Genomic DNA, 20,564 nt, shown 5'->3' with positions numbered 1-20,564 from the left:
TATTCCCCAGTGGTAACTACAAATTGTCCTTAATGCTCTCATGTGCCACCGTTCAAACCAATGGCCTATTCAAATCTTAGTTGCTTTCTCTAAAGGCATCTTTTCTATAACATCAGCAAAAAGAGCCAGAGAGCTTCCTGTTCTTCATTCTGATCCACCCTTTATCCAGTTTCATCCAGACATGGTGGCTTTGTATTTTGGTGTCTCTTTCCTGCCCAAGAATGTATCAGAATTTCATCTAAATCAACCAATTATATTACCATTGTTTTTCCCATCACCATCAATCTCTCTAGAGTGCATGCTCCACCTTCTAGACCAGGGGTTTTAAACTCAATTTACCTGGGGGCCATTGGAGGCAGAGTCTGGGTGAGGCTGGGCCGCATCAGATTTTCCGCCAGGTGGAGCAAGAGCCCAAGGAAGCCGTCCAGGAGTTTCCTTAGCCGGCAGACAGGTGGGCTGGCTGGCAGGCTGCAGTTCTGGATGGAGGGTGCAAGAGGTGCTGTCTTGGGAGAGAGCCGGTGAGTGAGGCAAGGCTTTTTTTTTTACTCTTGACAGCAGAGGACACGTGGGCGCTTTGGGGGGGCAGGCAAGGCGAGGGCCACTAACTATCATCTGGGGGGGCCGCAAATGGCCCCCGGGCCGCATGTTTGAGACCCCCGTTCTAGACATAAGATGCTCTCTTGCATTTTATATTGATAGAACTAAGGCTTTCAGGAAAACTAACAGACTTTTCATATATTTCCATGGACCTCACAAAGGAGGCCCAGCCTCATCACAAACCATTTCCAGATGGATAGTCCAAACTGTTTCTCTGGCATATGAATTATCAGGCAAACCACCTCCTGATCATTTGAATGGACATTCAGCTAGAGCGCTGTCAACATCTACTGCCTGTCAGTGTGGAATTGAGATTCCTAACATCTGTCATGGTCTGCCCCATTGGCCTTTGTCAGACATTACTGCCTAGATGTGAGAGCACGCAATGATGCTGGATTTGGCAGATTTGTATTGGCATCCTTTCTACCATGATGTCCCACCATCCGGTAAGTGAAGCTTGCTAGTCGCCTATATGTGTGCATTCACAGAGGCCATGAAGAAGAAAAAGAGGCTATCTACCTGTAACCATAGTTCTTCTAGTGGTCCTCTGTGAATTCACACATCCCACCCATCTTCCCTTCTGTCCGTCACGGGTTATATTAAATGATTCTTCTGCCTGGCGGACAAATTCTAGGAGCTGAGGAGGTGGGCGGAGCATGTGCTCCACAGGAGAACGTCCCACTAACTTTGTACTTTTAAGCTCTAAAATATTCTGAGACATTCAGCGCAGGAGCAGAACTACCCGTTTGTGTGAATTCACAGAGGACCACTAGAAGAACTATGGTTATAGGTAGGTAATCTCTTTTTCCTTTCTCAGTCTTATTTACATGTCCAGTCCAAGAGGAGCTTCCCTCCAGGTAGAAAATTCTCACAGTCACCAGATCACAACAATAAAAATTTAATGGATCCACAATGCTTTGAAGTAAATAGGATTTGATATCAATATTTCAGATAGTCACGGGAACGAGGCTTTTATCTTAGATTGCTCTACTTTCATGTGAAGGTAATTTTCTCCCCCTTCTCCCTTTCTCTTTCCTCTCTCCTCCTTCCGATTCAAGCTTGGGGGCGGGGGGAGGATTGCTTCTACCATACTTTTTTAAATTGACTCTTTATATCTATCTCTTTTGTATGTAGCCTGTTTCCCTGAAAATTAAGACCTAACCTGAAAATTAACCCTAGTAGGATTTTTCAAGAGGGTCGTAATATAAGCCCTACCCCCAAAATAAGCCCCAGTTAAGTGAAAACCTGCCCTCCACCATTGTGTAGCAACCAGAAGATGACATGACTTTATTTAACTAAATGTAGATTGTTGTACATGAAAAAAAACAAAACATCCCATGAAAATAAGCCCCAATGCGTTTTTTGCAGCAAAAATTAATATAAGACCCGGTCTTATTTTTGGGGAAACACGGTAGTTATTTGGGTCCATGGAGATTTTCCTTACATAAACAGGTATTTTAACTTAGTCTCTGGTTGAGATATTTTCACCATCCTTTTGCAATCTCTCACTCTTTGTTTTGGGTGTTCCCAGCACTTTGCCAAGATAGCTTCCTCCTCAGTCCGTGCACTCAGATGCGACTTTGGAGTGGAAACCAGCCTTAGCTGATCCCATCCCCCCCTTTTTGTCACCTCTGCTGCTTTAGATGCCACTTTTCCTAGTGGACTGGTGGGGGGGCAGAACCACGGGGGTCCGGTCAGTTTCAGGAGCTTGCCTGAAACCCAACCGGTTCTCGCTGTGACGAAACCCCACCCCATCGATATGGCAAATGTTCTTGATGAAGATATTGACTAATAAGATCAGAATATACAAAGGAGAAATAAAGCACAGTCACCTTTTTGGAACTTGGAAACCTTTATTAAAATAACACCAATGAACTAAACGAGAAGTCATATGATTTAGGAAATAATCTAGATTGCTCAGATTGTTGGTTGATAAATTTCTAGGATGGAATGGGGGTTTGAGACTGAGTGTAATTTTGTTAAATGGTGTGGATAACTGGTGTTTAGAATGTTAAAATATTTTGTAAAATGAATAGTTAATTGTATTATCTGTAATGTGTTTGATTGTCTAAAATAAAGTTGTTAAAAATTATAAAAGAAAAAATAGAAGGCATTTATTGCTGATATTGAAATTAGTGGTTTTCTGTTTAGATTGGCCTCTGTATCCTTGGCTAATTGTGCTCTTTGTTACTGCTGGGACTTTCTTTCTTTCTTTCTTTCTTTTTTTCTTTCTTTCTTTCTTTCTTTCTTTCTTTCTTTCTTTCTTTCTCTCTCTCTCTCTCTCTCTCTCTCTCTCTCTCTCTCCCTCCTTCCTGAAGGATTCTTAACGCAAAACAGTGTTAATACTAAAAATAGAAAGAATTGATTGTACCATAATGAAATATACAATGCTAGATCTTACTACCACCAGGCTCAATTACCTCCCAACCTCATTATATGTTACATATAATTACTGTATAAACAATTAAAACTTAAATAAAAATGTATATTCTTTTTTATTTCTACAGGGAATTGTGGGAAATTTAGCTAGTGGTAAATCTGCCCTTGTACATCGCTATCTGACTGGGACATATGTCCAAGAGGAATCACCAGAAGGTAAAATAATAGATAAATTAGTGGAAGCATGTTGTTTGTAGACCTTTTCTCTGCCTATTTGCAGTGGTCCATACTATTAACCTGCAGCTGTCCTATCTCAAATCAGTTATGGAGAACCTCTTATTAGATGCAAATGAGTAAAAACTAAACATCAAAAGCTTACATCTATATTTTAAAAGAGGGTAAATGGGTAATGTGCTACTTTTGTTTCACAGAGTGCATCTTCCCATGAGAGGTCTAAAATGTAGCAGCACTAGCAAAATGCAGTTTCTTTTCCCTTTCTTACCTATCTCTAAAAGGTCTTTCCTCGAGGGGTAAAAAATATTCTTGATCTCATTACAGGTGTAACTGAAATCAGTAAGCAACATGATATATGTGTTTTAGTCCCCCTTGAGATCTCATGTCATAATGAAGATTTGTGGAATATAAACTGCATGTCATTTTTTCCTCATTATTATGTTCAGTTTTTTGGTAGGGTTATTAATAATAACGTTGTAGAACAAGTGAAGTGTAATTATAAGTCTTAATAAGTTTTTTAAAAAATTAAATTCAGTTGAATGAGTGTGATACAGATTTGAATATGCATCCTTGTAGTCTAATGAAGATAGCATTCACTAAAATTAATATCCTGATTATTTTTATTTGTTCTCCTTATGAACTTTTAAATCCAACTGAGACACTGAATTTCTGGTTCCTTCTTTTCCTTACTGGCTGTTCCATTCTTTGCAGATATGGATGCAGGTAACTATATGTCCTCTTCATAACAGCCCTTGTTTTGAAGAGAGGAAGCAAAGCTTTTGTACTAGTTTCTCCCTTGTTTTGTGTACCATTTTTGCTTTCCTTTTAATTTTAAGTTCAGAACACATTTCACTGTTGTCACATGCTGTAGATGTCTCTTAGCAGTAGTCATATGTAGATTCATGTGTCTGTAACAATATCTGTTTAAAGTTAATGCTTCTTAGGATGCCCTCTAACACTATGTTGTAACAACTGTTCTTCAGGGAGGCCAGAAATGGTATTTGGCTTTGATTCATGGCCACATATTTGTCCCTCAATACCCAGTTTCCCTGAAAATAAGACCTAGCCTGAAAATAAGACCTAACCTGAAAATAAGCCCTAGTATGATTTTTCAGGATGCTCGTAATATAAGCCCTACCCCCAAAATAAGCCCTAGTTAAGTGAATGCTTCACCATTGTGCAGCAACCAGAAGATGACATGACTGTAAAATAAAACATACTCTGTAAATTAATCCTAATGCATTTTAGGAGCAAATATTAATATAAGACCCCGTCTTATTTTTGGGGAAACACAGTACATATGCAGCTTTTATTCCAGTTGCTCATTGCCAATAGGATGGGGTTGGGAGGAAGATAATACAGTATATGTGGAGTAAGCCACCTCTGATCAGTGGTTGCTGCTAATTTTGGTGAATCATGCCCAGAGCAGTGCTACTCCCAGCATATGCAGTTGCCAACCTCTGAGTAGATGAAGTATGGCTTAGTTGTAGGTTAGCACAAACATTGGAAGTGTAATGTAAATGAAAATACTGGCAAGAATTAGCACAAAAGAACCAAGGCCAAATCCATTATAGCAGATCTCTCTGACTGTTATCTACATTTTATTTTTTTTTAATGGATGTAATATTAACATTTATGTTACTGTTATATTCGAGTGAAATGCAGCCTCATTTGGCTTCAGGGTCTTACCTCCTCTTCAGGTCCTCTCAAATGAGTTGTGCTGCAAACCTAAATGGCTGGTCAGATGGGAAATTTTGGGGGTTCAGAAAGGCAGTATTATTATTAATTGCGGTAAAGGTGTGTTTCCACAAACGTAGATGACTCCACATTAATTATGACATGTCACTTCTGGGATTCTTGTCTAGAAAACTTTCAGTGTCAGATCAGTTGATGTGTACTTTGCTTTGCATTGTTGCCTTCTGAAATGAAATGCAAATTGGAGCGTTCAGAAGCCATTGAGTGAGGGAAATGTATTGATACCTGAACTAAGCTCTGAAAAATCAGATTATTGTTCATGAGTGATGAGGAACTTTGGGAGAATGAGATATAGGAAAAGTACTAAATAAAACTGATAGTTGTCTTTGCACTGTCCTGGCTGCAGTGCAGTGTGCCATATTCCTTAACAAAACAGCACTGAGCTGCTAGTTAGTCTGTAATGGCACATTATATCAACTCTTCCCCAGACGTCAGCCCCAGTACTTTATGTTAGATGCGTCTTCTCTTGGTTTTATTAATATACACAGAGAAAAAAAAAGCAGAATTCTAGTCTGGAAACTCATGTTTTGGTAGCAGCTGTGACACCTTTTCTACCTTTCTTCCATTGGTTAGCTGATGCCCTCTTTCCTACAGCCATCCCAGTTATTTTCAATAGAGTTTAAACCATTATTGCACTGCTCCCTTGATCTGCAAGAGCTGTGTAACAGAGTTCATGTTTGATAAGCCAACTGTCTTGATTTGAAAGCTTATCTGTTATCCCTTAAGGTCAGTTCTAGCTAGAGGATTTGTTACAGATTGCTTTCTTTAATTCTTTATTTGCCACATTATTCCCCCTAAGGGACTTGTAGATATCTCTGTCTTGAAAATTATTTGCTTCCGTAGTGCTCTGCTCTAGACTTTTCCGCTTTCGTCTCTTTTTTGCCTGAGCCAAAAACTGGAAGACAAGTGCCACTATTTCCTCAGTAATTATTTCTGTTTAGAAAGCAATATGGTATGGATCCTGGCATAAACTGAAAATATAGCATAAAGCATGGGTTGGAAAGTCAAATATTCACTGCAGACACTTCATAATATGTTGTATGTATTATTTGCCTCATATTTCTTTCCATGTATGAGAGAATGAGAAGTGGAGTGTATGAAAGATACTGCAGCAGAGTGGCTCCACTTAAGGAGTTTTAACTTTCTCAGGACTCTCGAAAGCAGTGATAAGTTGCACTGACAAAAATTCCAAAATAATTTATAGATGCTCAGTATAATTGTCTAGAAAACTGGCTTTTTCCCCAGGTTTTTTTTTAATTCTAGGAGGAGGGGCACATAATCCCTTTGCACACGCCTCATCCCCGCCTTCACTTGTGCCTCCCAAGGTGAGCTCTCTTCATTCCCACTATGGGGTGACTGAGCCCCCCTGGCTGTGTACTCTGCTTCTGCAGTGGTGGTTCCTTGGCTCTGGTAGCTGACTGGCTGGCTTAGGCGGGGGACTGGGAGCAGGAGGTGGGACCCAGCCAGAGCGCCCGTCAGCCAAGCTGACTGCAACGGGTTGAGAGGCAAGGAGGCAGCTGCACACTGTGGAAACCATCTTAGGGAGGATGGCTGAGGAGGGTGCAACAGCGGAGCCACTGCTTAAAGAGATACCCCCCAAAAAAAACCCCAAACAAAAAAACCCGGTCCCCTTCCTGAGGGGCAAGTTGCCTTCCCTCAGTAAAACCCAATTTTTAACCCACCCTTGTTATTTCCACTTCCCGGAGTCCATTATGGGAGTGTCAAAGGGGGCAAGAGGCTTTAACAAACTGTGAGTGTTCACCTTCGGCGCCCCCTTTCTGACCCCATTATCGAGACATACCACAGTCAAGGTTTTCTTTCAAACCAGTAACATTTACTTTCAATTCAACAGGTAACTTATTTACAGATAACAAATTCTCCACTTTCCCTTCCTCCTTCAATGGGAAGGGTAAAGGGGTTCAAAGCACAGTTTATGGTTTGCCCGGGGCCATCAAAAGCAAGAGTCCCATGGTTCTGGCATGTGGAATAGGGGCAGTGGCTCGAATCTGCCCACCAGTCCCCAGCTCCTAAAGTCGGCTGGGTAGTTGTGACTCCCCACCACCTTGTGGATGACGGTTCTTCTTTGTGGCCTCTGTGAATACACACAAATGGGTTGTTATGCGCCTGCGCTGAATGTCTCGGAAGATTCTAGAGCTTAAAAGTACAAGATTAGTGGGACATTCCCCCGTGAGGCACATGCTTCGCCCACCCGAGATTCCCCTCAGTTCCTTTTTTCCGCCGAGCTGATTGGATCTCCGGAAGAATAAAGCGGTGCACTGTCTGTTTGGAAAAGAAAGAAAAACCCTGACAGATGTGCACGACCAGTGCCTTTTTTGCTTGGATGAGCAACCATCCAACCCACTCTTGTGCGGCCTGTGTAAAACTAACTAAGCCGGCACTTAAACTTAGGCTCCAGAGGCTCCGGTCTTACCTTTGGGAGACGGCTATGAATCCTCCCTCAGCTTCCATGGGGACAGCAAGATCTCCAGAACCGTCGGTTGAGAGGCAAACTCTATCCCAGCCTGCTCCTGACCCGTTGACACCTTCTCCTCAATCTAAGGAGAGCTCTGACAAGGCCAGATCAACATTGAAGCAAAAGTTGACATCGATATTGAAGGCATGGCCCATGACTCATCTTAGAAAAAGAAAGCGAAACCAATTACAAACAAGAGAAAATGAGTTAAATGAGTCCACATTGAGCCTTCACAAGCAACTCTTTCATCACCAATTCTGGAGGAATCCTCAAGAGAGGCTCATGGCTCAACATCTGAGAGGGAGGAACCACAACTAACAGTGGCTCAGGCTCCAGTGTCAACCGGGAGCCTGTCTCCCCACACTGGCCTCTCAATAGCTGATTACCGAGCCAGGCCTTGGCCCATTCTAGCCCTTCCTCAGGGTGGGCAGTTGAGATACAACTCTCAGGATCGGAGTCCTCACACCGCTCTCTCCGATAACACCAGGAGAGGCACAAGCACATCTCACCTCCTTGGCATGTTCCTTCGTATGGAGAGTACTATCATTACCACCAGCTTCCATGGCATCATCATTATGACATTGATGAAAGATATCAGTATTATGATCCCTATCTGGTGGAGGTGCAACAAGAGCATTTTTATTACGAAGAGCTGAAATGTGTCAGATATGCATTACCGTACCAACAGGGGTATCCGTTATCACAATCCCCATCACCACCACAACGTCGACACAGCTCACAGAAATATATACCGGTCTTTCCTCCACCTCCGGTCCCACCCAAGCCAACTCTGAAGCATTCGATATCGACAGCTCATACTGATCACTCATTTTCCATGTCAATTTCAAACCAGATTACACCCATTTTTTCATTCCTGGCAGAATATAACTAATGACCAATGGGTCCTTTTTATAATCAAATAAGGCTATTTTATTGAATTTGAATCTCTTTCGCCTATAGTAAAAATTAAAACTACCCCATACTCTGTAGTTCTTCAGGAAGAAGTTGCTTCACTTCTTCAGAAAAATGCCATAATTAAAGTACCTTCACTGTAATGGTTTCTATTCAAGATACTTCACATTTGACCCTTCTGATCTCGAGCTCCCATACCAGCCCATGATGTCCAACATCTCCTTAAGCTCATGGCATCTACAACATCTGTGATTCAGCATGCCCGACTCAAAATGAGGTCGCTCCAGTTGTGGTGAAGGTTCCCCTTGACAATTTTTGTCCAGTCGTGTTCAACTCTAGGAGGCGGTGCTCATCCCCGTTTCTAAGCCATAGAGCCAGCGTTTGTCCGAAGACAATCTTCCGTGGTCACATGGCCAGTGTGACTTAGACACGGAACGCTGTTACCTTCCCACCGAAGTGTTCCCTATTTATCTACTTGCATTTGCATGCTTTCGATCCGCTAGGTTGGCGGGAGCTGGGAAAATGGACGGGAGCTCACTCCGTCGCGTGGATTCGATTTTATGACTGCTTGGTCTTCTGACCCTGCAGCACAGGCTTCTGCGGTTTAGCCCACAGCGTCACCACGTCCCTACTCCAGTTGTGGTACCTGTCACTATTCAACCCAATGACAGACCACCCATCCATGAGATTAACAGTGACACCAGAGTTAGCCAAACAACTCACTTGGTGGACATCAATGTCGAACATCCAGATTGGACGACCCTTCTTGTTCCTCCAGCCAATAATGCAGGTCACCACTGACTCCAGCCTGTCTGGCTGGGGAGCCCACTGCTTTCACCACAAGATTCATGGCCTATGGACCAAACAATAACAATCATTTCACATCAATCATCTCGATCTCTTAGCCATCATCAGGGCTTTCCATGCTTTCCTTCCAATCATTGAGGGTCAAGTAGTGCAACTCGCCACAGACAATACCTATATTATGTGAACAAGCAAGGAGGCACCCATTCTTTATCCCTCCTGTACCTCGCTATCGACCTGTGGGAATGGTGTTACCAACATCACATCTTCCCAATAGCAGTGCATATTTCCACGGACGAGAACTACATAACAGATCACCTCAGCTGTATGACATCGAGAACACACGAGTGGTCTTTGAACAATTCAGTCTTTGATCAACTTTGCTGTCGATGGGGAACACCGTCCATAGATGTATTCTCTTCGAGTGCTGGGTCCTCTCCAACCTCTCTCTCCTCTCTCTGATTATACAGGCATGCTCTTCCCATATCTTCCAACTCCATTACCAGCTCTCTCTCTCTCTCCCCCCCCCCAATAAGAGAGTTTCTGAGGTGCTTGGTAGTTCCTTCTCTTGCCTTTTCCCAGGGAATCATCAATCATGTCCACGTATTGGTCCAGGGGTCTCCATCCACCACCACTCTCATTCCTCAGGCAATATTTTTCTCCCTTCAGATCTTCTACTGTGCCTGCTTCTAGTCCTTCTCGCCTCTCACTATGCCTGCTCCCACAAACCACCTTCACCTCTTTCATAGCCTTGTCTCTCTTCCATTTTTCCTCCTTTTCTATTCCTGTCTTTTCCCCCTTTTCCTTTTCTATCATTCCAGTCAAGGGCTTCTCCCTTCTCTGGTGTCTGTGATCTTTCCTCGTTTCCCCAGATTCCCATCCCCTTCCATCATAAAGGGGATGGCATTCTGGCAGAGGGTAATGTCCTCTCCCATTCTTTCTCACACAAACACTCGGCCATGAATTTTGAACCTGGTTTCCCAGATGCAAGTACAACCATCACATTAAATATTAGATTAGAATTATATTGTGACAAATCTGTTTTTAAAGTGTTTTCTTTAACCCAGTAAAAATGCCTTTTTATGCAAATGTGACGGGGAGGTCACAGGTTATTTGACTATTATAATGTGAATGGCATGAAAAAGGTTGGGAAACACTGATCAGGAACATGTGTATATTTGGGAGTTTCTGAATATTTTTATAAAACAAAAAAGTAACAATAGAATTTGGTGTTGTAATTACTCAAAAGCTGACTGCCTTGTCTTTGTCCAAGCTCTGAGAATGATGCTGCATTATGCTATATCATTCCTGCTGAGCCATTCTGTAAAATGCTGCAATGCTGTTAGGGTTCTGGTTGAATTTTTGGTTAAAAGAAACTGGAAAACTGTTAGCTAATCCTTTCTGTAATGATAGCTTCTAACCCCTCCCAGCTTCAGTACAGTTCATCCTCTTCCAGAAAAATAATGTGTTTTTCAGAAACCCCTTTTCCCATCCTGTTCTTGAAATTGTTGGATGTTCTTGGGGATAGTGAATACTTTGGCCCTACACAAATTTTAATCAGCTGTTAAAAATGTTTCCAACTAAATCATCACAACAGGAAATCTAAAAGTACATTAAAACAAAACTCATATAAAACTGAACAATAAAAAGTCAGATATGTTGAATAAGCAGTACAAAATCATAAGCAGAGGAGACACATTAAGAGGTCTTAAAAATGTATTAGTCATAAAAATGTCAAAATAAAAGGGTACCAGGAATATTATAGAAATGTAACAGCAGTACTGATAAGGTTGGTGAAAGAAAAGAAAAAAGTGTGCAGGGGGTGGGGGTGGGGGGAGAGAACAACAATAAAATACAGTGGTGCCTCGCTTAGCGAGTGCTTCGCTATGCGATGAATTCGCATAGCGAGGGGGTCCGGGCCATCGCTGGAGCGTTCGCTCAGCGATGGCCCCTATAGCGTTTTTTCGCTTTGCGATGATCGCTAAGCAATTCGCTTAGCGATTTTCGCAGAACGAAGCAGGGAGAACAGCTGATCGGCGGTTCCAAAATGGCCGCCGGAAGGTCCGCGCCGCATTTTCGCGCCCTGCCCTCGCTTACCGAGGGTGCAAAAATGGCGGCACTATGGAAAAACATCGCTTAACGGTGAGTTTTAAAGCCATAGGAACGCATTGAACGAAGTTCAATGCGTTTCTATGGCTTTTTTATTCCCATTTAGCAATGTTTTCGCATAGCGAAGGTTAATCCGGAATGGATTAACCTCGCTATGCGAGGCACCACTGTATTGTAGCAGTTTAAAGGCTAACAGTTTTATTTCACTGTGAGTGCTCATGGTTTAAAGTCCACTCTCACAGCTACTTCTTTGAAAATTAGTACTGCTAATCTCTTTTCCATCTCATTCAGTCCTGCTGGTCAGTGACTGTAATAAAACTCATTTATTCATCTTATACAGTATGACTGCATTGTAAGCAGCCCCTTATCTCCAAAGAGATTTATGGGGGTGCCGGAGACTGGGATGAGTACGAAATCCAGACAAACCTCTGACTGCTGAGCAGAGCCACTTAGATCTCAGCCAGGTCCTGTCTAAACCTCTTCCTCAAAAGCCAATCTCCTTTATTAAGAAAGCAACACACACAGACAAATCCATGAGCTATACTCAGAATAATCTGGCTCTGAAACTTTGGTAGCAAACACACGTGGCCAATTAGACATTAAGCTAGTCTGTGCAAGAACTAATACATGCAGATTTTAATCATTACTGCTTTATTGAAAAGAATTGCTTTAGAAAAGATTTCAGTTGATAGTAAAATAGTTTAGTAGGTACATTTTCATATCAAGACAAACAGAACACTCCACTCCCCCACTCCAGCTGGAAAAATAAAGAAATAGAATTATGCTAACTAACAAAAAGCATAAATAGTCCATCTCACGTGTCTTGGGTCTTCATAGGTTGATGCTAGATGAAAACCAGTTGACTTCCATCAGTCCAAGGTAGGAAAAATAGTCCATTATGGGAAAGGCACGTGTCTGCCCTTTCTCAGCCCAACTCCATCTTTTTCCAACTCCTCACTAACTTCCTTCTTCTTCCCAGAATCCTCATAAGGAACACCCCCTCCTGGGTCTTGTTGTTCCGCCTAACTTTCTCATGGAGCTTCAGTTGTTATCATACTTTGTGGCAGAATTATTTTGACTACGAAAGTCTCTGCTCTCTACTCAGCCTAGCAACGAGATAACCAGAGAGCGAAGCTTCTCTGAAACAGCATGAAAAACTTTCCTACTACAGAGCAGACTTTAAATCAAAATGGATGCTATTGGGACAATCTTAGGACTACATATCCCATTCTAATACACATAAAAACACAAATCATCACATGCATTACCTGGAGAAAAGCTTAAACTGAAGTCTTTAATGTATGGACTGACAAAGTTCCAGGTACTCTGGACCCAAGCTATGAAGGAATTTCAAAGTCATCAGCACTCTAGATTGGTCCTGGAAATGGGTAAGGGAACAGGGTACTGGGGAAACATTGACGTAATATGCTCATAATGTTCTTGATAGCAGCCTAGCAACTGTGTTTGGTAGTTTGAAGACTTTTAAAATCTATTACAATAGTTAATTTGAGAGTTTTGATTAGTAAAGCTAGGCTGGCTGTCCAGAAGGGATTGTTGCTGGCATGTCTGCTAATCTAGTGAAAAACAGGCCTAGTGTCACAGGGCTAAGTGCAGTTCCAATGACATAACTGGATTAAAGAGCATCTTCAGACTAGGAATTTATTACTTTAAGAAGAGTCCAGCCTTGAGCAGAATAGAGGGGAAACTGCTAATGCGGGCAGATAAACAAATGACTAAAATCCTATTGCTTTATGTAGTACATTGCACTAGAGTAGGACCATTGAATCAGTGGGAATTTGGTGAATCAGTTACTCTATAAATTCTACTGATTCTAGTGAGTTGCACTTCATTGGAACTTATACGTACACAGAAAGGTTAACTGAATTATGTATCTGAAGTATATACAGTATGCATTTAAATACATGCCAGAAAAAACCCAAGTAGATTAACAAAGAACATAGCTTTGCTATGTTCTTTTTAGTTTCCATGGATAACAATGGCTAACTCAACAATTTACATAACCAAATTAAACTCTGAACCTGTCAGTGCAAAAGTTCTAAGTCTATCTAAGCTATAGTAAGTTTTACTAATTTATAGCTGTATGCATTACACTACAATATCTACAAAAAGTCTTTCTACACTTGGCATCTGAAAATCTTTAATGAAGTCAGATTGTTTCTTTACAGCACCGCTATCTACATCCAGCAGGCACAGAGCACTTAGTCTTTCATGGGTCATTGTGGTTCTCAAATAATTCTTTATTAGTGCCAATTTGCTGAATGATCTATCTCTTGAACTAGTGACCATCATGCTTAAATATATTGTAAGAGCTATATTAACACTTGGAAAGAAATCAGCAAGTCCTTCATCATGGAGTAAAACAATCTCTTGAGATGGTGTGAGACATGACCTGAGCTTGGCAAAGGCTGCAAACTGGAAATTTCGTCTACGAGCACCTTACTGAAATGACGGGGGAAAGCAGTGATAAGTTTCTCAACTTCAGTTCTTATCTCTGCATCAGGTAGACAACATAAATTGACTGTGACTTTGAACCTGTCATACACTGATTGGAATGCTACCCTGCATTTTTCTAAGACAAGCGACAACTGGCCTGAAGTGACAATGCAAGTTCCATATCTGAATTCTTCTCTTGAGGAAAGGACAGCTTCCTTTGATACTGATGTTGAATTCACATCATAACGTTTGTTTCTCTTTCTTGGCCTCCTTGCAGTTGCTTTGTAGTCTATGTTGCCACAGAGGTTCCTCACATCCAGTTCCAACTCTTCATACCTATCATAGTCATTTCAGAAACTTATCCAGAGAATAAATTGGCTCCACCACTTTCTTCAGGTCAACTTCAACTCTTTGAATAACTTTTTGTGTGCTGTCGAACTGTTGAAGGATGAAGATCTAGATCTTGGCCATCAGAGGAGTTTCAAGACAATCCATTTGTCTGGCAGTGTCTGAGCCTAATGTCTTGCTTCATATATTTGCTCCAAGTCATGTTCAGTATCTCCGAGGGCGTTTTGAATGCAGTTGTATCCATCTATAAGGACTTCAGTAACATTAGCTCTTGCTGACTAAGTTTCTGGCAGAGACTTTACAGTTAGTGCTCTTTTATTCCCTTCCAAAGATTTCATTAGATTTGCTCATCTGTGAGTTGATGCACAAAAAAAGGAGCATAAACTTTGTATGAAGCCAAAATAACTAGCAGCTTCAACACAGCAAGATACAGCAGACTGTTCAGTGAGCTTCAATGAGAAAGCAGCACAGGGAATGAAACTATTGCTGGGTTTTTATTTTATTTATTTTCCCACCTTTTATCCCTCCCATCTAGATTCAATGAATCTACTGTGGGCAGCTTACAGTCCAAGTATAAAACAAAATTAAATCAACAATATCAAACAACACAGATTTGCCATCAGCAGAACAATGTCTTCTTAGATGATGATAAGTATGACTGCTTACCGCTTCCAGGATTGTGATTGTGATCTCCGCCACATCGCTGCCAACTGCGCTACTCATGGTTCCCAGCAGGCTCCCGGTATCATGAGGACTCCTTTCTTTTGCTCCCCTCTCTTCATGTATGGGGACATGGGATGGCCATCCCAATTGTACAGAAGTCCATACTAATCCCGCAACCAAAGCGACTCATGTACTGCATCCACTCTCGAGCTCGGGAATCCTGTGCTAACAACCCATGGGAATAACCTCCAATGACATGACCTGTGACTCCCATTTGCATCAGGACTCTCTAAATCAATCTCAGTATTCATACTGATTCACCACTCTGTACCTCCCACATGGACAACACCGGCAACTGGGATCACCCAAGTTGTCAACTCAGGCTTTGGCTCTTTGACTGCCATCATCCCTGGCTCTTTTACACTCTCCCAATACTGATGCCTCACTTACCTCATGGGCAGAAAAGTCTTGCGTTCTGTAGCCTCTGCTTGACAGCTTCATCCTTTACACACTGTCTCTTTCACCATCAACAACAGACATATGGTTGGCACCCTTTATCCATGCCTGCCTCGTCATTCAGGTGGAGATTCACACACTCTCGAGGAAAAATTCTATCTCAAAAAGCAAAGCAAAGCGTGCTGCTTATATACCACCCCACAGCGCTTCAAGCACTCTCTGGGCGGTTTACAAGTTAATTATGCAGGCTACACATTGCCCCCCACCCCCGCAAGCTGGGTACTCATTTTACTACCCTTGGAAGGATAGAAGGCTGAGTCAACCTTGAGCCGCTACCTGGGATTGAACCCCGGGTTGTGAGCACAGTTTTAGCTGCAGTACAGCAGTTTATCCACTGCGCCACAGATACCACCTTCTTTTCCCAGTACTTTACTGTGCCAAAAAAGGACAGAGGACTACAGCCTATCTTGGACTTCCATGTCCTGAACAAATTAATCGCCCAAAACATTTCCGAATCGTAACATTATAGTCCATTCTCCCTGTCCTCCAACAAGGAGATTAGTTCACGTCCATTGACCTTCACAACACATATTTCCATATCTCAATTCAGCCACAACATTGTTGCTTCCTCAGCTTCTTCATTGACCAACAGACCGACCACTTCTGCTTACTTCCCTTCGGACTCTCCACAAGCCCAAGTGTATTCACAAAGTGCATGACACCAGTTGCTGCTTTCTTCAGAACCTGTGGTATTGCCATCTTTCTCTACACTGACAACTGGCTTCTGGTGGTGCACGACAGCGCTACTCTATATGCCAACATTGCATTTACCCTTCACCTTCTCTCAAGCCTCAGGCTGCAAGTCAAGAAGACCAAGTCTCATCATGTCCTGTCCCAGACTATCCAATACATAGGAGCACTCCTAGATGTCAGAAGCGCCCATACTCTTCTACCTCAACTGTGACTGCAGATTTTAGACAAACGACCAAGCTTTTTGTCTCCTACAAAGGCTCCAAAAAGACAAACAATTTCCTCCCAAAGCTTCTCCAAATGGATGTCCCTAGCTGTGGCCTTGACCTGTGAACTTGCAAACAAGCCTCACCCCTGGGGGCTTTCTGCAGCCACTCTACCAGAGGAATCTCCTCCTCTGCTGCCTTTATGTGAGGTGTAGACATCCAGGACATCTGTCAGGCAGCCACGTGGTTCTAGTCCTTAACCTTTGTCACACACTATAGACTGGATCTCAGGGCTCAAGAGAAATTCTGCTTTTGGTAGGGCTGTTCTATCATTTGTCCTGCCCTAACTCCCACTTCCAAAAATCTAGCTTGCTAATCACTCCTATTGTTGAGCAACTTGTTGCATCAGTATAAGTGGAAAGTAGGCTAGTGCTTGGGGCTATGAGTCATTAAAAGTCTTTAATAGGGTGTCAGGCAAGAACAAAACAAAAAAAATGTTGTGGCACCTTAAAGACTAATTGCTATACTTTAGCATGAGCTTTTGTGGACAACTTCCCTTCTTCACATCCAAAAGCTCACATTAAAATATAGCAGTTAGGATTTAAGGTACCATAATGTTTTTGTCATCTTTTATTTACTTATTTATTTTTTAGTTTTCCCCTGGCATGATGGGACAGACTAACAAGGCTAACTTTCTAAAGCTTTAATAGGAGTTGTATTATTTTTCATTTGTGCTTCCACTGACTTGCTGGCAGATAGTTACTTCTCCTATTTTAAGATCTGTGTTGCTTGCAATGAGATTTTTAATTGATTGCTTAAAATAACTTTTCCTCTTACATTTCATAATGCAGTGGACATATTTACAATAGTGCCATTGCATATAATCCATCAGTTTATACAATTTACTGCTGTCCTGCATTTCTAATGCCTTGATTAGCTCCAGCCAGCCTTGCTTGAAAAAGGCTTTTTAATTTTTTTGCTTTAATAAATTTTTATAACCCCTGCAATATCTTAGAATTTTTCCCCTCGACATATAAACTTATTAGTCAAACATAAACTTTATCTCAAAATTCCTCTGTCACACACAGTTCGTGTCAAGCCATTTACTTTGGGTTTTCTGTGAGCCAAAAAATTGTATTTGCATACCTGCCACTCTAGTGAGGTCATAACTTTTGATTTTATTCTGTAGTATTTCCCCAGTGTAAGGGGCTTACCCGTTAAGTTACTTCCTTTTTCATTGTTGTTAAAGTGCATAAGGTCAAGATTTCCAATGTTGTTGGAACTGTTATAAGAGCTACAGACCACTTAATGTGACTGTTCAGTATAACAAGTGAAATACTTTTGGGGCTGGGCAGTGAGAGTTGCAGTTCACTATGATGAAGGGAACCATGTTAGTATCCTTTTCCTTTCTTACTTCAGTTAGCTTAAGGCATCAGATTTACAGCATTTCTGACCAAGACATAGTGATTAGGGATGGAATTTTCAGATTTTGTAGACCACAAATCTCATAATTCCCCATTCTGAGAGTTCTACCTGATTTCTGGACCTGACAGACACTAAGTGTGGCTCACCTGGGAGAAAAGGCTTAATCTGGAAGGCTTTGAGGCTTAGCTAGGTCTAGCTACACCTAAGCTTCTTGTTCTTGCCCAGTGCTAGCTATTTCCGAATAGGAATTTAGGTGGAGCTACGGCTGGGTAAGCCTCAGAGCTTTCCAGATTAAGCCTTTTTCCCTAGATGAGCCACATTTAAGTGTGTTTAGGATTTTACTGCAAGAATGACGAAATGTATGTGAAAATCCAGTCCTAATTTAGGGGTTGGATAACTGTCTTGAGGGCTGCTGTTGTGCGTGTCCCAACAATTGATATAATGTTTGATTTTTAGCAGGGCAAATTATAACTTACATATTAAATAAAATGATGTTGACAAAAATATTTTAAAAATCAGAATAATTTTGAGCAGTCACACAATTGTAATTGTTAGAAAATATTGACATAAAACACTTGTTTAAATGCACAGGTATTTGTCAGAAACTCTAGACTCACAAAAATCAAACAGAAATTGATGTCTTTTGTTAAAAAGTTGTACAATACTTTTTAGATTACCCTAACTAAGTTACTGAAGCATTCTTCTTCTCAAAAGGCTACACAATAACTGCACAGTATGTAGAAGGAATGTTTGTAATTGCAGCGTTTTTGACTTACTTTTCTGCAGCTGAAAGAGATCATAATAAGTCCGAGAAACTTCAGGGACTGTTATCCAGATGGGATGAAACAGTTAGTCATCTATCTTATTATTTTTACAGAAACTGAAGACTAGTATAGTTCAAAGGCTAGCATTTTTTTAAAAAAATAATGGTCTGATAAAGGTATTACCTGCTCTTGCTTTTGTATGTGTTGCTTATTTATTTGTATGTGTTGCTTATCTATTTTGCAGGCCCACACTTTTTTATAAAGCTACGTGGAGATATGATCATAGTCAGTTACATAAGATTGTAGGCACAGTAGCAAGGACCCAGAATACTTTGCAAGTTCCATTTCTTTGAACAGAGATCAAATTATAAACTGAAGGTACCCTGAAACAGAAAAATAATTACTGTTCACATTGGTACATTGCAATCTTAAATCAGATGAAATTCCTAATTAATACCATTGGATCGGCTGTAGGTTAGTTTGACAGTGGATTCTTAACGGGAATGTCTCCCTGTAAAAGTACCACCATTATGCAGAATTTTTGAACAGAAACCTTCCTTCTTGTAAACTGAGTATGACTTGAAATTTGGGTTTAGTTTGGATTAACCAGTCCTTATTTCAGAATCCAAACTGAGATACCATCTTTACTGATTAGTGATTAGCAACTGAAAATGTACAAAAAGAGAATATTATCTCTTCATCAGAGTCATGTCAAAAGAATGAGGGTGGGAAAAATGGTGGAATGTCTGACTCTAGAGTAGTTGTCTGCATTTTATGCTGGGATTTAGTGGAGAAGGGATCTTGCAGATAATGAAATCGCCCTCATTGTCAAGGATAAAGTAACTTCACAGTCATCGTGGGGGGCACCAAAACCCTCCATTTTCCCAGCTTTTGATAAGCTTAGCTAAAATCTATCAACACTGTTATGTTATATGTTATAAAAAATAAAATAAAAATATACTATATACTGATCAGAAATATTGTGTGTAAAAATCTGTGTTTCTTGGGTTCAAATACTCATCGCAGCTAATAGTAAAAAGAGCTCTTCGTTACTGGAAGTTAAGTATTTTGATGGTTTTCCTACTCACATAAGAAGACCCCAGGAATTGAGAATTGAGAGGGTTGCTGCTATTGTATAGACTTAAGTTGGTTGAAAAAATATTTTCCTTTGACAGTTAGAATTGTGTAAGATCTAGAAAAAAGTCCCTTATGCTCTCTAATATAATACTTATAATTCCAATTTCAAGGTAACAGCTTTATTCTGCATTATTGGTGTTAATGGTAATTAAGTCTTCAGATGCTGCAGTAATGTTTTTCCAAAACTTTCAAGGAATATTTTGTAAACAATTTGATAAGTTTGCTACCAAAGGATGTTGCAAGGCCATTTTTAGGATATTTGTTGGCAACCGTACTGTTTTAAAAGTACTGTATTAATTTTAATTGCTTATCTAATTTCATTACTTGATTGTAAGTCCTTTTAGTGTAGTGCTTCCATTTGAAGACTGAACATAAAAGGAAACAATAATCCATTTAATTCTGAATGAAGAACATTTAAAGTTTGTTTGTTTGTTTGTTTGTTTGTTTATTCATTCATTCATTCAACGTATATGCCGCCCACTCTACCCAAAGGTCTCTGGGCAGTTCACAATTGAAAAACAATTAAAATACAATAAAAGAAAATGATTAAAACACAATTAAAATACATTCTAAAAATTGCCATCAGGACCCACAGTTGATGTTATTACAATTAAAAGCCTTCTGGAACAGGAAGGTTTTGACCTGGCGCCGAAATGTCATCAGTGTCGGCGCCAGACAAATCTCAGTCGGGAGGGCATTCCATAGTCTGGGGGCAGCTGCCGAAAAGGCCCTTTTTCTACAAGCCATCCCTCTTACCTCCTTAAATTGTTACATACTGCTTGTCTTTCCTAAGAATATACTATGCTGTGCTATTAGGTGCACATTTACACATTAGAAGACCAACACTGCTCTTTAACTTAAGATGCTTCTATAGTCCATGTTGGTAAAATTAGAAATAATTTAACCTGAAATCTGTTACCAAGGAACTATGTAAGTCTCACTGGCTAAAATGCTGTTGCTTATCAAAGTACCTTTTTAAAAGGTAGATTGAGATAGAAGAAACTTGTTTAGTAACTTGCAAAACTTGGACAATTGCATGCATCGTTTGATTCTGAAATGACGCTGATCTGTGCCTGTAATCACATGCTGTAGATTTAT

The 20,564-nt window shown here is 40.9% G+C and overlaps 1 protein-coding gene across 11 annotated transcripts in view; it reads left to right on the top strand.

Moving 5' to 3' along the window:
• The window catches only part of AGAP1 (ArfGAP with GTPase domain, ankyrin repeat and PH domain 1), a 528,918-nt gene that overhangs the window by 80,938 nt on the left and 427,416 nt on the right, over window positions 1-20,564 (top strand). For 10 of the 11 annotated variants that reach the window (XR_013537918.1, XM_072977375.2, XM_072977373.2 and 7 more), the window contains exon 3: window positions 3,105-3,192. Coding sequence is in view for 9 of the 11 variants with exons in the window: in XM_072977375.2 (XP_072833476.1) it covers window positions 3,105-3,192 (88 nt within the window). In the remaining 2 variants the exon portion in view is untranslated. Of the gene's footprint in view, window positions 1-3,104; window positions 3,193-12,528; window positions 19,404-20,564 lie in introns of those variants that run through there. The other variant, XM_078378842.1, reaches the window with a different exon arrangement.

This window comes from Pogona vitticeps, chromosome 1 (assembly GCF_051106095.1).
Source record: "Pogona vitticeps strain Pit_001003342236 chromosome 1, PviZW2.1, whole genome shotgun sequence".
Classification (NCBI taxonomy): Eukaryota; Metazoa; Chordata; class Lepidosauria; order Squamata; family Agamidae; genus Pogona; species Pogona vitticeps.
The sequence above is the reverse complement of the archived record's forward strand: the minus strand, read 5'-3'. Positions and strand labels throughout refer to the sequence as shown.